Source organism: Plectropomus leopardus, chromosome 11 (assembly GCF_026936395.1).
Source record: "Plectropomus leopardus strain MGB_pleo_1.0 chromosome 11, ASM2693639v1, whole genome shotgun sequence".
Lineage (NCBI taxonomy): Eukaryota > Metazoa > Chordata > Actinopteri > Perciformes > Serranidae > Plectropomus > Plectropomus leopardus.
Window position 1 is genome coordinate 19845190 of NC_142186.1, and position 14153 is coordinate 19859342.

General features: G+C 38.5%; 1 protein-coding gene across 4 annotated transcripts in view; it reads right to left on the minus strand.

Moving 5' to 3' along the window:
* Positions 1 to 9770, minus strand: part of drd2l (dopamine receptor D2 like) — a 28651-nt gene extending 18881 nt beyond the window's left edge. Inside the window, exons 1-2 of one of the 4 annotated variants that reach the window (XM_088084248.1) lie at positions 9553 to 9770; positions 811 to 844 (exon numbers count right to left, since the gene is read on the minus strand). In XM_088084248.1, coding sequence (XP_087940374.1) covers positions 811 to 813 — 3 coding nt within the window. In that variant the 5' untranslated portion in view covers positions 814 to 844; positions 9553 to 9770. Of the gene's footprint in view, positions 1 to 810; positions 1073 to 1093; positions 1181 to 9552 lie in introns of those variants that run through there. The other 3 variants (XM_042490133.2, XM_088084250.1, XM_088084249.1) reach the window with 3 other exon arrangements.
* Between the last annotated feature and the right edge of the window lie 4383 nt (positions 9771 to 14153).

Consider the following 14153-nt stretch of genomic DNA (forward strand, 5'->3'; position numbering starts at 1 on the left):
GATATTTCCAGTCACCTCTCTGTCAATGCTGCTAAATTTAGGCTTTTATGTCTAGTGGTGGTGTGTGGCTGTGAGTTACTCATCAGGATGTGGAAATCAACTCGCCAGGCCGTAAACTCAGTTTCTGATGACTTCTATTTTGCTATCAAGGTCAAGGTTTTCAAACAAACAGGACGGAGAAGAGCACCAGCTGAACTAGCATCCTGCTAGTCACTGTACAGACGTTGGAAAATAAACTGGACGACCTCCATCCTGCATCAGTTTCCAACTTTACATTATATCAGGAACTGTAATATCCTTTGACTCACCGAAACTTGGCTAAATCCTGGACAGCTTCTTTGTAAACAAACACACATTCACCAAAGCACAATAATAAATGTCCTTCCACATAAACCATTTGCAAAGCCGATTAAAAAAACTAAATCATCATGTTTATGTCCATGTTTACTGTGAATGTATAAATAGACATTACAGTGCAACCACTTACCACCAATTTTCTCTAAAACAGTCTTTTCTCCACAAACAAAAGCTAAAACCAAAGACGCCAGACGTCTCTGCTGCAGAGCACAGCATCTCTCAGACACCCTGATCCTGACCCAAACATAGATACTTACTAAACTTTGTCAGACCATGAGTAAAGCTTAAATTATGGGCTCATGTTGTGCTGCAGCATTTAATAACAGATTTTCAGCAGTAAAGAGAAACTGAGAGCAAGTGAAGAAGACAGGAAGACTTTACACAGAAAAACATTACAATTTCAGAATCTATTATATATAATAAAAGAAGTTAAAACTCCTGCTTCAAACTCACCATTAGTAGCCCGCTACTGAAGGTTCATGTGTTTCTGCAGAGAAGAGACATGATAAGGAAATATGAGAGCTTATCTCTCTATCCCCGCGCTCTAACACACTCCAACAGCCAGGCTGTATAACAGCATGCAAAAAGCTGCATCCAATATTTATCAGCGACAGGAGGTTAAAACAGACGACTGACTTGTAGTATCTCTCCTTTTCTGTCAGTCCCAGGGTCACCTCTCAACTCAGTAATGATGCCCACTCACGTCACCTACTCACCATGTGTCTCACATACACACCTGTCTTTCTCGGACGCCAACCTGTGATCTGCATGGCTCATCAACACATTGCAAGAATTGAGCCTAACAAATCAATTATCTATTCACACCTGTTGACCACCAGCACACACATGCATTGATTTCAGAGCATTAGATATTGATTGGAGGACTTGTGCAGACATTATTATTGTGGTAGACATCAGGCCAATCCCTGCAGGAGGCAGCAGCATGCAGGAATGAAGGGGAGGGCCAACATTCATCTGGAGGGGCTTGTCCGAAAGCTCCATGAAATGCCCTTCAGTAAATTGTCTGGCAGCGAATGGCTAATGTTAGCCACTGAAGGTTCAGTGTGCAAGATTTCAGGTTATTTAGTGGTGACTGGTGGTAAAGATTGCAGATTGCAACCAGCTGAAACTACACCTGGTTAAATTTTCTTCAGCAATGGAGGGTATTTAACTGGAAAAATTTGGTCCGCTTCTTTATAACACTCAAAATCAACATATCAGAGATGATCTGAGCCAAACAAATCAATAATCCACTAATCCATCCACACTTGTTGAGCTCGCACCACTAGCCAAAGCACTTGGCATTTTTCTTTGTGACACATGCATTGATTTCACACGGTGAAGTATTGATTTCATTCACTGAAGGACTTGCACAGACATTACTGTTGTGGTAGAGGTCAGTCCAACCACTGCCGGGGGCGGCAGCGTACTGGAATGAAGGGGAGGGCCAGTATTCATCTGGAGGAGCTCGCTCAAGCCTCTACAAAAGCAAGAGTCCTTCACTAGATTGTTGGGCAGATAATAGCTATTGTGCTCATTGTTGAAGTGATAGCCAAGAAAAACAGTGAATATCAAATATTAAACTAATTTAACCCCAGTTTAAGTAGCTTAGTTCTACGGAGTTTAGCACTGCACATCCAAATATCAATGTGTAACGTTAAACTTTTGTCAATATGGACAAGCTACATCATTAACTTGGGTAGATAGTTCACATTTTAAATGCTATAATTCAATCAACGGAAACCATGAGCACCAAAGTATGATTCATTTACCGCCATGGTAAACATGAGAGATGAAGAAAAAGTGCTGACTCCCTACTTCTGCTGGGTTCTAAACTCGGAATACGTGTCTCCTTGATTATTTATTTTCATTTAGTCCATAAAAGGGTCCTCCAATCAAAAGAATGAAAAGGTGTTTACATAAGATAACACTACATTTAGCCAAGTTGTGAAAGTTGTGGTGTGAAGTCCAAGCCTAGCTGTGTATGCTCATTTCTATCATTAAAGCGCAGTTCAATATTCTCTCATCTTCCTTCACCTGGTTGGGTATGCTTGTTTTGTCACATTGCTGTCAACAAAATAAAGTGTTTGGAGCTTTTTGGTAGATTTTTCTCCCTGGGAAAAACCCTGGCGTGCTCCCAGTTTCAAGGCAAACCGGCTCTGTATCTTTGTGACCACCATACTGTAAACTTTGAAGGCTAGATCACAGCTCGCTGACTGTCATTTGGGGATGTGTCGCCCCAAATATATACTATAATTACAGCCTAGGAGGACTTAAGATCGAACACAATCTTAATGCTATAAAACAGAACAGACTCAATAAATGTATTCCTCATATGAGAAACAGAACTGCTTTAACACTTTTTGGAAGATCATTTTGATTCAGCATTTCAACACTGAAGCTTCACTCCACCTTCAAATTTATAACACAAACAGCAACTGTAATGTGCAACTTTACAAGAGATGATTGTTTGTTTACGAAGAGTTTACTACTCATGGATGCCACCCAGACAAATCATTTCCACTAAAAGCAATACACAAGCAGAATGGAAAGAAAGATTTTTAAGAGGTTCAAATTATAAACAGGTCTGACTCTAATGAGCCTTTGCTGTCCGTCCTCCTACACAGCTCCAGAGACACCATAGTCACCATAGGAGGGCAGTCATTCACATCACTGTATTGGTTTTCTTTCAAAATAAGGTGTAATGATCCTTGCTCCGAAAGGTCTATTTAATTTCACACAAGGCCACTGAAGTAAAGCTGTATAACTGCAGCTGTAATTGTCCATGAAGTCAGGGCTACAAATGTTTGATTTTCTAAGATGTTATTCTTAAGGTCATATTTTATTACATTTCTGTTAGAACACACTTGGCCTGATTATGGCACATAAGGAGTCGCCTTACTGTGTCTGTGTTACAAACTCAGGGCAACAACGTCTTTAACAACGGCGTCAACGATTTTAGGATCTGAAGAGTAAATGATAAGTACTTTTTCCTATGCTGCTTAATTCTTTTGATTGCCTTTCATATTTGGATTCACCATAAAAGTCACTTTTTCCCATAAATGCACACTTAAGGAAAGACAGTTTAGTTTTTTATATATATGTGGATGAGCAATGCTCCCATGCAGTGCAAAGTCTCCCAAAGCTTTGTGGAGCAAGACTTGTGTTAAAATGTACAAAAAGAAAAACTTTCTCAGGAAGGAAGGATGTCAGTGGCTGGAAACTAGTCCAATTTGTTTTTGTTTTTTTTACCAATGAAGCTCTAAAGAGACTTTTTTACTTGACTAACTGTAATTCAAGAAGGAAATTCTAATCAAAATTATTTAGACTTCATTTTTCTACAGCAGTTAAGGAACAGCTGAAAATAAATAATCTGATATATGCTTTTTGAGCATGTCCACAATATTTCATCTTCATTTTAGAATTCGAGCTCATTTGTCAAAGTTTTCGTGAGACTGTTTTATCAGACTTTCAGGGAATAAATTGAGACACAACCCAGATGATTTCTGAGATTGGTTCTGACAAAATGTTGCACACTGATTAATGCTGCTACTCTGATGCAGCTCCTTTGGCGCCGTTGCTCATTAGAACCTTAATTTACTTTGTACAGATTCATATTCATTATGAGGAGAGCAAAGTCTAATTTGAGCTACAAAGCATCACATCATCTCTCAGGAATTCGTGGAGGAAGATATAAAATGTAGTTGGAAAACAAGGTTGCGTGCAGAACAGAGGTTGTATTTTCTATGTTCAGAATAAACCAGAAGAGATGAACATGTGTGGATATAATAAGGTGTGAGGATACAAACATGCAAAATGGAAAAGATAGCTACTCATATTTAATTTAAAACTAGAATAACCGCCTTGTGTTTGTATGCCTCCACCAACCAGTCAGGCTGCAGTTACACTTAAGATCCATGACTGTCCAGACTCAGATAAAGAAAGAAGACAAACATTTGACAATTTTTCAAGGCACAGCTCAGTCCATGCCTACCACAGATTCAGTTGTAGCCAGGACAAAACATAGTGTTTTAAAAATGGATGTAGGTGCAAAAAAAGCTACAAATTTTTGTTGAAATTCTCTCAAAGGTCCAGTGCGTACAATTTATTTTGGCATGATTATTCTAAGAATTAGAATGAACCATTTATATCTATACGAGGAGTGGGTCCTCCTCGACAGAGAGCACTATGTTGCACCACCATGTTTCTACAGTAGCCTGCAACGGACAAACCAAACACTGACTCTAGATAGGGCCATTTGCGTTTTCGCATCGGCCTCTGTAATTATCTGGACCTTTAAAGCGATCTTGAAATATTGCGCTCACGAAAATGAGAAGGATGCATGTACACATGGACAATCCTAAAAATATAATGCCTTGTGGCTATTGCCAGCACGGAGGCATGAAAACCTCTAAAAGTGATAAAGCGCTCAGTGTGTATATCATTATTTAGAGTTACTACAGCAGTTATTCTCTTGATGGGATGTGTGGAACATAAGTGAAATACCGGTGTTTTAATAAGTCATTTTACTCTTTGCATTATGATCGTCAAAGAGCTGATTCAGCAGTCAATTTACCATCTTCACTTCATCTGCCCCTTCTACTGCCTCAGGCTGAGCCTCTGGTCCATCATTTGTAATTCTGGCCCACATTTTTAAAAATGCATGGGGTAAAATGCATCATGAAACAAGCATGACCTTTGTTGTAAAACTGTTTTACCATATTGTGCACTCCTGGACAAAAAAAATGTGTCAGCAAATGGAAATAGTAAGTTTGTAAAATGTAAGAAAATTCTGTGCACACTGGCCCTAATTGAAAGGAAAACACCAAAGCTATGTAGCTGGGATTTTATAGTAATATTATGCATTATGTTTTGTAATATCAAGAAGTACTAATCTCTTTTATCTCATTTTGTGTAATTACATAAGTTTCCTGTCATATTTGATTTTACCATGAAGTGCCCTGTCCCTCTTTCACTGTTGTCGATGCACTTTCTGTCCTGAATCTCCCTTCAATAACATCCACCAGCCTTCATCCCTCCATCATTTCCTCTCATCTCCGTCTCCCCCTGCCTAATCTCCTGTTTCTCCTCCTCTAGAGATCCTCTCTGGAGACACTTGACAGGTCTATTACATCCTTGGCCTCGTCTGCCCCCCAAACACCACTGGAAATAAAGAACAACACAAGACTCCTTGAAATTTTGCCCTGGCTATACTCCACTATGAGCTGGTCTTCAATAAATCTTTCATTTCTTTCACTGACAGGCAGGAATGAGTCCAGGCCACTGGGAATGATGTGGATGTTCGGCTGCAGTATAATCAGCTCTCTGCTGAGTTTGGGGCAGAAATTATTCACTGTTGTCTCCCACTTCTCAACCCCCATTTTTATTCTTAATCACTCCCTGAACTCCTTATCTCACCCAACTCACAACTTTTTAACTAGCAGCCAGTGACTTTGGCAAAAAATGAAATTTAAAGGCTGTATTATTTGTTATACAATGAAGGAAAATTCACAAGCGATGGCGAGTTTTTTGGCCCAAAAGATGAGAATGCACCTGTTCTGTAGAGAAATCAATCAACCAAGCGGTGAATGACAGTTAGGTCTCCTCATGGCCAAATCATTTTCTCTTGTATCAGCAAGACAGATATTTAGATCATGATCTATGGCTGCTTCGTTACGGGTTTTAGTCCCTTTGCTGCCCTAAGAGTACACATCCCGCATATGGTAGTTTAAACTCAGTCAGTGGCCTGTGTAAAGCCATGGCACAACTTACAATGAAATGACCTGCGTGTGATTTGTGAGACCTCATGCTCCGTTTTCCATCAAAATTAGCGCATGTATGTGGGTTTCTAAATGCAGAAACATTACTAAAAATAGGCTCCTTTCCCATTGCCAGTAGACCAGAGCTGTGCACACACGCGTCTGCAGCGGATGAGCCTTTCTTTTGTTTTTTTTAACTGGCGCGTCATGTTGAATGTCACAAACACGCAGAAAAAGATTATAAACAAAAAAGCATCATGGAGGCCAGTGAAAATGTTGCAGTGGGTTTTAACTTTATCAGTCTCTTGCTGCTTTCAAATTAAACTTGTGAACTCTTGTTTATGACACAGAACGCAGGGGGTGTTCAAAAATACGGTAAACACTACCCCAATTGAAGCCAATTTTACCTTGTGTTCAAAAAAATGAATTACACTGCCCAGGTCCATCTGGCGTTGCCATGGGGCCCAGTAAGACTTTTTCCTCATAGACTTACATTGGGAAACAGATGTCTGTAAATCAGTTGATAAATTTAGCAGCACGACCCCAAAAAATGATGTGTTTACTATCAGGATTTGATTCATACTGTCCAATATAATTTCAAAATATCTCTTAATTTTATCATCGTATAATATTGCAGAGCACTAAACCAGAAGTTAGTCGTTCGGTCTGCGGATGTTAACAGATGATAGTGGTCGGTTTCCCACACATTTTTTAACTGACAAAATTTCATAACTTTTCCATGACTTTTCAAGGACCAATTATATATATTCTTTTGCCCTACTTGCATGGCATTTTTTAAACATCAGATTCAAACTCTATTGAAATCTAATTTTAATTAGCTGGCACATTACACAGCGGGAGAGAGGGAGCGCAGGGAGAAAATGAAGAAACATACGTGATGGTAAACAAAACATCACACAGATTTTAAAGGTACGTTATGTTGACAAATACAGTAAATACATTTGCCATTATGTTTCATTATGTGGAACGGTATACACATACAATTACAGTAACAATTTTGTTACACACAACAAAACTGCATGACTTTTCCAAAACTTTCAATGATTTTGTTTTTACTAATTAGAAAATGTGACTGTGAAATCTGATGACTTTTCCAGGTTTTCAATGACTGTGGAAACCCAGTAGAGGTTTTTCATTTACAGTGGGCAAGGGGCTCTTCAGTACTCGACTTTTAGTGTCATAGTGAGTATGAAGGGGAGACAGAGAGAAAAATCCCACCTCACATCATTAGTCACAAGGTATCAATAAAGTGAAATTGAGCAAGGAGGGTGGGGGGCTTCCTCTGTTCATGCAAGGCCAGATATCGAGAGACAATAATCAATAAAACATTAGCTCCATCTAAACCTCTCCTGCAATTTGCGAGCTGCCATAGAAATGATCAAAGAGATGAAATTAGGCACAGAGGAATGCAGAATGAGAGGATCCACTCTGTGAAAAGTTAAATGCTTTTTCTTCATAAAAGAAATACCTCAATCTCTTCATAATGGATTGATTAACAGAACAGAATCACATGAGGAGACCTCCAAACGCGGACGATGCTCTGAATTGACCACAAACATCTTTTATTCAAGAGGCAATTTGTGCATCTACTCCATCTTTTATTCAAAAACAGGGACTGCAGCTTTTGGAAGTCAGCTCCAAGTTATGTGTGTCTTGAAATTAAACCACTACACAAATTAAAGTACAACACAATCACACCAAGATCAACTGCGGAGGCATAAAGTGACTCTTTCTCCTTGTTTGCTGTTGGAGAATTTCAAGCAGATTCAGATTGAATATTTTAAATACCAACCAGTCACATAACACAGATGGTAGAAAATGCTGGTGTCATTAGAGTTGGCTAATATCTTTTCACACTTAACCACACATCTCACAGCCAAACAAGCTTGTTTTGCCCTTTTAAATCTCATATTTCCCTATACTCTTTTTATGACTTTTAAGACTTATGTAGCCTTTCACTGAGTACCATTATCTTGAGAGGATGCCTCCAAAACAAACATAATGACACTAGCCACCAGAGGGTATCACAAATGAGAACTTCATAAAAAGCTATCACATTGTCTGTTTCTTCCATCCAAATGGAGGGAAGATTTGAGGGGGAAACTATTAAATAATATGAAAATACAATATGGACAATTATTTCGAGAAATATGAGGATGTTTGTGCAAAGGGGAAAAATTTGTAACATAATAAGAGCAAGTGGAGTAATGAAATTAAAACTTTCCAGGAATTTAAGGCACAGAGGTGATATAAATTATGTCTAAGTTCTGATTCGTGAGTCTTACAATAAACATTATGACCGTTTGGAAGGACCTACGCACAACCACACAACCTCTGCACATATTATTGCAGAAAAATAAAGTGCACTAGTCCACTCTGTGTAATGTGCCTTTATCATTTGATATAGTCTCATAACTACTGTGTTTTTTATTATCCTTACTAATGTTTACACGATTTTTATTTCAATAGTTTTCATTCTCAAAATTAGTCTATATTTTATTTTGGTAATCAGCTTTGTTAGGTGAGCTTTGAACCTACGTTATGTCACTGCCAGCTGTCCTACACTGATTATAGCCTATATTTTTCCGTGGTCTACGTCCTACTATAGCCTATGTCAGTGACATATTTTAATAACTATAAATTGTATTTCACTTTTGGATTTCTTTTTAACCCTTTGAAACCTGAGCAAATTGGTTTGATTGCTTTCAAAAGCATGGGAGTAAGGCAATGAGCAACTTACAAAACTACTGTAAGCTACAAGAAAATTACCTTCAAATTAGCAAAAACAAACAAAAACGTTAAAAACAACAACAACAACAACAAAAAGAAAAACAATGAACTGGCTTTAAAAAGAGCACTTTAAAATAAATAAATAATGATAAACACAGTTTTCTGACAATTTCCCTGGCTTTTTAAAGGTAATTTTCTCTACTGATCTACTGATTTCTTGAGTTTTGCGCAGATTTCTTGTTCTACCAAGTTGCTCATTGCCTTTTTTCACCATATTTTCGTCAGAAATCAAACCAATTTGCTCAAGGTTCAAAGGTTTAAATATCTGAATACATAAAAGGTGTCTGGACGCAGCACAAGGAATTGATGTCAATCCAGGTGTCCATATGACCTGCTCTTCATTAATGACAGTTCTGCAGGCCTACTCCAAAAATCGCATTAAGCTCAAGCAATTTGCACAATTCATGTCGTTGCCGGTTTTTATTTTCCTCCTGCAGAAACTTGACAGTCCTTCCACAATAGACTACCATCAGAAAAAAGTACACTAAATGCCCTCATTAAAACGTTTAAAAGTCACAGCAAGTCCCCCACAGAGAGAATAAATAAGCTCAGACTTTAATCTAAATCGACACAGCAATAAAAACCCAGCATTTTTTGCCTCTTTAAAAGCAGTTAAATCACTTACCCTCTCGGCAGAGCTGCTCACAGTCAGGTCCTCTCAGGAAAAACACCAAGAGATAAATTAGGTGTCAGGCTGCAGCATCCCTCTGACAATTTACGGTTGAACCTCCCACCTTGACCTCAGTCAGTGAGCCGGTGTAGCTACGGTCCGCACACACACACAAACACACACCGACACTGGTTAAGTCCCCGCTCCTCGGTCTTGTGGTTTCCTCCTCTCTGGTGTCGGCGGTGCAGTCTGGGGTCAGCGCGGCGGGAGGCGACAGAGCTGCGGAGGAGGAGGAGGAGGAGGAGGAGGAGGAGGAGGATAGATGGAAACAGCTGGAGAGGAGGATGAGGAGGTCTCACGCAGAGTAACGGTTGTGTATACTTAAAAATAATGATAAGAAATACAAAATAAATAAATAAATTTTAAAAAAAATCAGGAGGGCAGAGCTGCTCTCCGTTACCAGAAATACTGTCATGCTATTGGCTGAGATAGAGCCAAAAACACACTATGTATTAAATGAATATTTCGACATATTAAGATTTGCTGTCATGCGGAAATTTAGATGAGAAGATCAATAACAGGCTCACGTTTGCACAAATACTGGAAACAAGGAATCAGATAGCCTGGTGGGCGGATTTTGGGGACACTTACTGGTTAAACAGTGCATAGTCTGGGTGCAAAATAGCCTAAGGTGCAAGAGGCAAAGGGGTGTATTTAGTTCCATTAACCCATTCAGATACCCCATACATTCCAATGCACATAACTTTTCTAGGATATCTACATCTATGATTACAGTTATCTGACTTCTCCTAATTGCTAAAAACTCATTAATGGGATTTCTGTAAGCCAATCACAGTGCTCCACATCATCTACAGTGGACTGCAGTACAGCCGCACCCCCGTTTAAACAAGCATGGCCAACCATGAGGAAAGGAAGAAGAGTAAGGCATGTTCAGCCATTTAGTCTTATTGAAGTACATAATGTGTGGTTAAACCCTCAAGTAAACATTAGATGTTATATTAGTTAATACATTTTTAAGTATTATAACAGATTTTTTTCTTCAAAAATATGCATCCAATGGGATGGACAGAAAAAATAACACATAAGTATCCTAAACAAACTTTTTTTTGAATGATGCCTGAGGCATTGGGCATTGCTTAAATTCAACCAGTCAGTGTCATCGCCCATTCCCTTTAAAAGCCAGGCGTGCCTGCACCAGGTGCTCTGCTGGCTGAATGGCAGATTCAGCGAATTGGAGAACTGAGTATTTGTCTGCAGACAGTAATGCCGTGGGACATTTAAGTAAAAATGCAGTTATAAACTCACAGATGAAACAGAAGTATTTCTTTAGCTTTGGATATAAACAATGAAGTTGCTGCTCCTCATGCGAAAATGCACAAAGCGTCTCTTTAAATGGGGACTCGCATAGTAGCTCTGCTCTATGTTTACATTTTAGAGAACCCAACTAATGTTTTATTTATTAATGATGTATTAAGGCGTCCACTCGCAACCAATCCATGTGTCCTTGTGTGGACGAGGATAGTGCAGTGTTGTAAACCCTCCTATGTAGACCCATCATACACACTCATGAGTATCTAATGAAAAACCCTTTGACGAGGGAACCGGAATCTCTTTTCCAGGTTTTAGGACTCTTTCTTGCACAACATGAGGCATCAATCAATCTGGTCTTTAAAATATTAACGCCGCCTCTGAAAAACAAAGACAAACAATACAACAACAATCAAACAAACAAAAACAGTACAACACTTTATATGACATGATTTTCTACTAAGTCTCCAGGAAAGATGCAACCATGTCAATTAACACTAATAACTGGCTTCAGTGGATAAAATAGAGACTCTTCAACTGGTACACTTCCAATAAACCTTCAGTTAAAAATTGTATTGGCATGATTTTTATTTATTTATTTTTTTGGTACCTCAAAATGAATAGGACTTTATTTGTGAAACTACTCTTCACACATACAATATGAACAGCAGTTTTTTTTTCAATTATTTTCTCTAACAAGTTAACCTCAACATGAGGCAAGAAGAAGAACATCTTCAAAATATAAAAGTCATGTCTGATATTAATGCTCTGATGCAATTTTATGGCAATGTGTTGTCAGTTTTTCCATTTACTGTGATGGATTACCTTTAATGGCAAAAAAGAAAAAGAAAAAGAAAAAAGTAGCTCCTGAGATGTTCAGCCGGTTGGTGTTGAACACGAGTAAATGAGTCCATATGGCAAAACTGATTTCAAGACATTACACGGAGAAACTGTCACAGCTGTCATAATACACAATTCATCATAAAAGAAATCTCAGTGGCACCTTTCATCACGCTGGCGATGTTACTATCACTGATAGCTGGGGCCACAGGGAAAAGCTAAATGAAAAAGAAGAAAGTCTGATCAAAATACCAGCAAACCTCAACAAGAGCGCAAAGCAGTTGTCAAGAAAGCTATTGGCAAGAATAAACATGAAATGTCAGCCAGATACGTTGCTTGACAAAACTGTTTAGGACAAATATACATGTATTATATAACAATGGCAGAAAGTAAGCAAGTAGCTTGTTCTTGATCTTAAAGGTCCAGGGTGTTGGATTTAGGAATATACTATTTATAAATATGTTTTCATTAGTTTATAATCATGTAAAAATAATTATCTATATGCTTTTTTTATGACCTTAGAATGAGAAGTTTATATCGACATACAGAGCAGGTCCCATGGATGTATTAGGGAAACTGGATACAGCTTTGGAGGCAGACCCCTGATAATTCCTGTGAAAGTTATCCAGTGGAGCAAAAAGCCAAAAAAAAATGCTTTATTTCAGGCATATGAAGTGATGCAGACCCTCTGCCTTGTTGAGACCATAGAGCAAGAGCACTACAGACTTACGGCTAATTTGCAGTTTAACATTCCACTAACTCGGATTGGGATAAAATGATTTACTCGTGCGTCCCTTCTAGACTCTCGCACAGAATGGATGAAATCCTAATAGTGATACTAGTCATTTTGCAGGGGTTGTGATGCTTAAAAAAATGTAACCTCTGATTTACATATGTCTCTTTCACAATGTCTTTGGGAAAAATCTATCGGAGAAAGTTTGTGGGCTCTATGGCATCACATGGATGCAGATGATGTAAATCCACTTTAGGCCACTGTGTAAAATTTGCCTTCGAGCCTGGTGCTGTTTCTGTGGGCTTGGTGGGTCCTCTTCCACAGAGTCCGCCATGTTGTTCTACAGTAGCCCACGGTGGATAAATCAACTCCATATAGGGCCGTTAGCATTTTTGCATTAGCCAGTGTTGTTCTCTTACACACTTGGCACACAAGCAACGTTTCAGTTTTGCAAGCTCACCGCAAGATGATCAGATCACTAAGTCCTACACACCTGACTTTTAACTCGAGTCACTTCATTTTATACTACTTAACACTAATGCGTTTCAGAGGCAAACATTTTACTTTTTACTGATGGCACTGGTTAGCAACATTGTTAAAATTAACCCCACCTTATCCTGCAGCTGAACATATTCATGCCTCAATGATTACAGTAGCCTATGTATTATAGTAAACTGGGCATTGTACATAATAAGTCACTTTTGTACTTTAGTGGCATTTTAATTGCATGGGTTTTACTTTTATCAGAGTATTTTAAAATATCTGTGTGCTTCCTCCACTTCTGGTAAACAGTGTGGATATTCTGCATCTGCAAATGATAAGCATAAGACAAACAAATAAAAAAAAACAAATCTTAAAATAAAAAAATCCACTTTCCTTTGCATCAAAAAGGGAATGCACATTTTTGTCTTTAAATGTATCAAAGACATTTAATGTCCATTGTAGACTTCATCCATCCTGAAAAGTTTGTAGCATTTGATCTTGCTCACCCCTGAAACGCCTCAGGCCTTCAGGTATCCCCGTTTGAATTTGCAGGAGCATCTGAACTTTCATGGGGGGGAATATATCTGCTCTCAGGGGCACATTACATCAATTAGACCTTTGACTGAACTGACTCAGTAATCCAGGTAATGCATGAGGTCAGTCTGATCATCAATACACTGACATTAAAATTCAGTGTGAATAACCTCTCACTTTCTCTCTTACATCATACAGTGCCTGCATGATAATGTTGGGTGACAGAGTAGAAAGTCCTTTTTCTGCGCATTTTGACTGAAAGATTTCAAAAGATTTCATCAAGAAACCTGGAAATATAGTTCTAGCACGACTGTTAATTTGATCCCAAAATACTGAAGAGCTCATTTGATTATAACTGGGTTCAATGAAAGGTTGTGATCTTTGCAGGATGTGCAGAACGTATTAAAAGTATTCAAGGATCCTGCTTCAACATTGAATCGAAGTACATTCAATGACCAACAGAAATATAAAAAACACTGAAGGTCGAAAATGATTTAAAGTATAAAAACAGACTACTTTTAGTATCCACCCACTCCAGTAGGCACTGTTGAAAGAAAAACATGATGTCAAGAAAGAAGAAAAACAAGAATAAAGGAACTGAAATCTTGGAGCAATTAAAGAAAAACATCCATCAGTTGAAGACATCCAACATTGGGTGCCAGCGATAATGAGGATAACAACTACAGATTCAAACAAT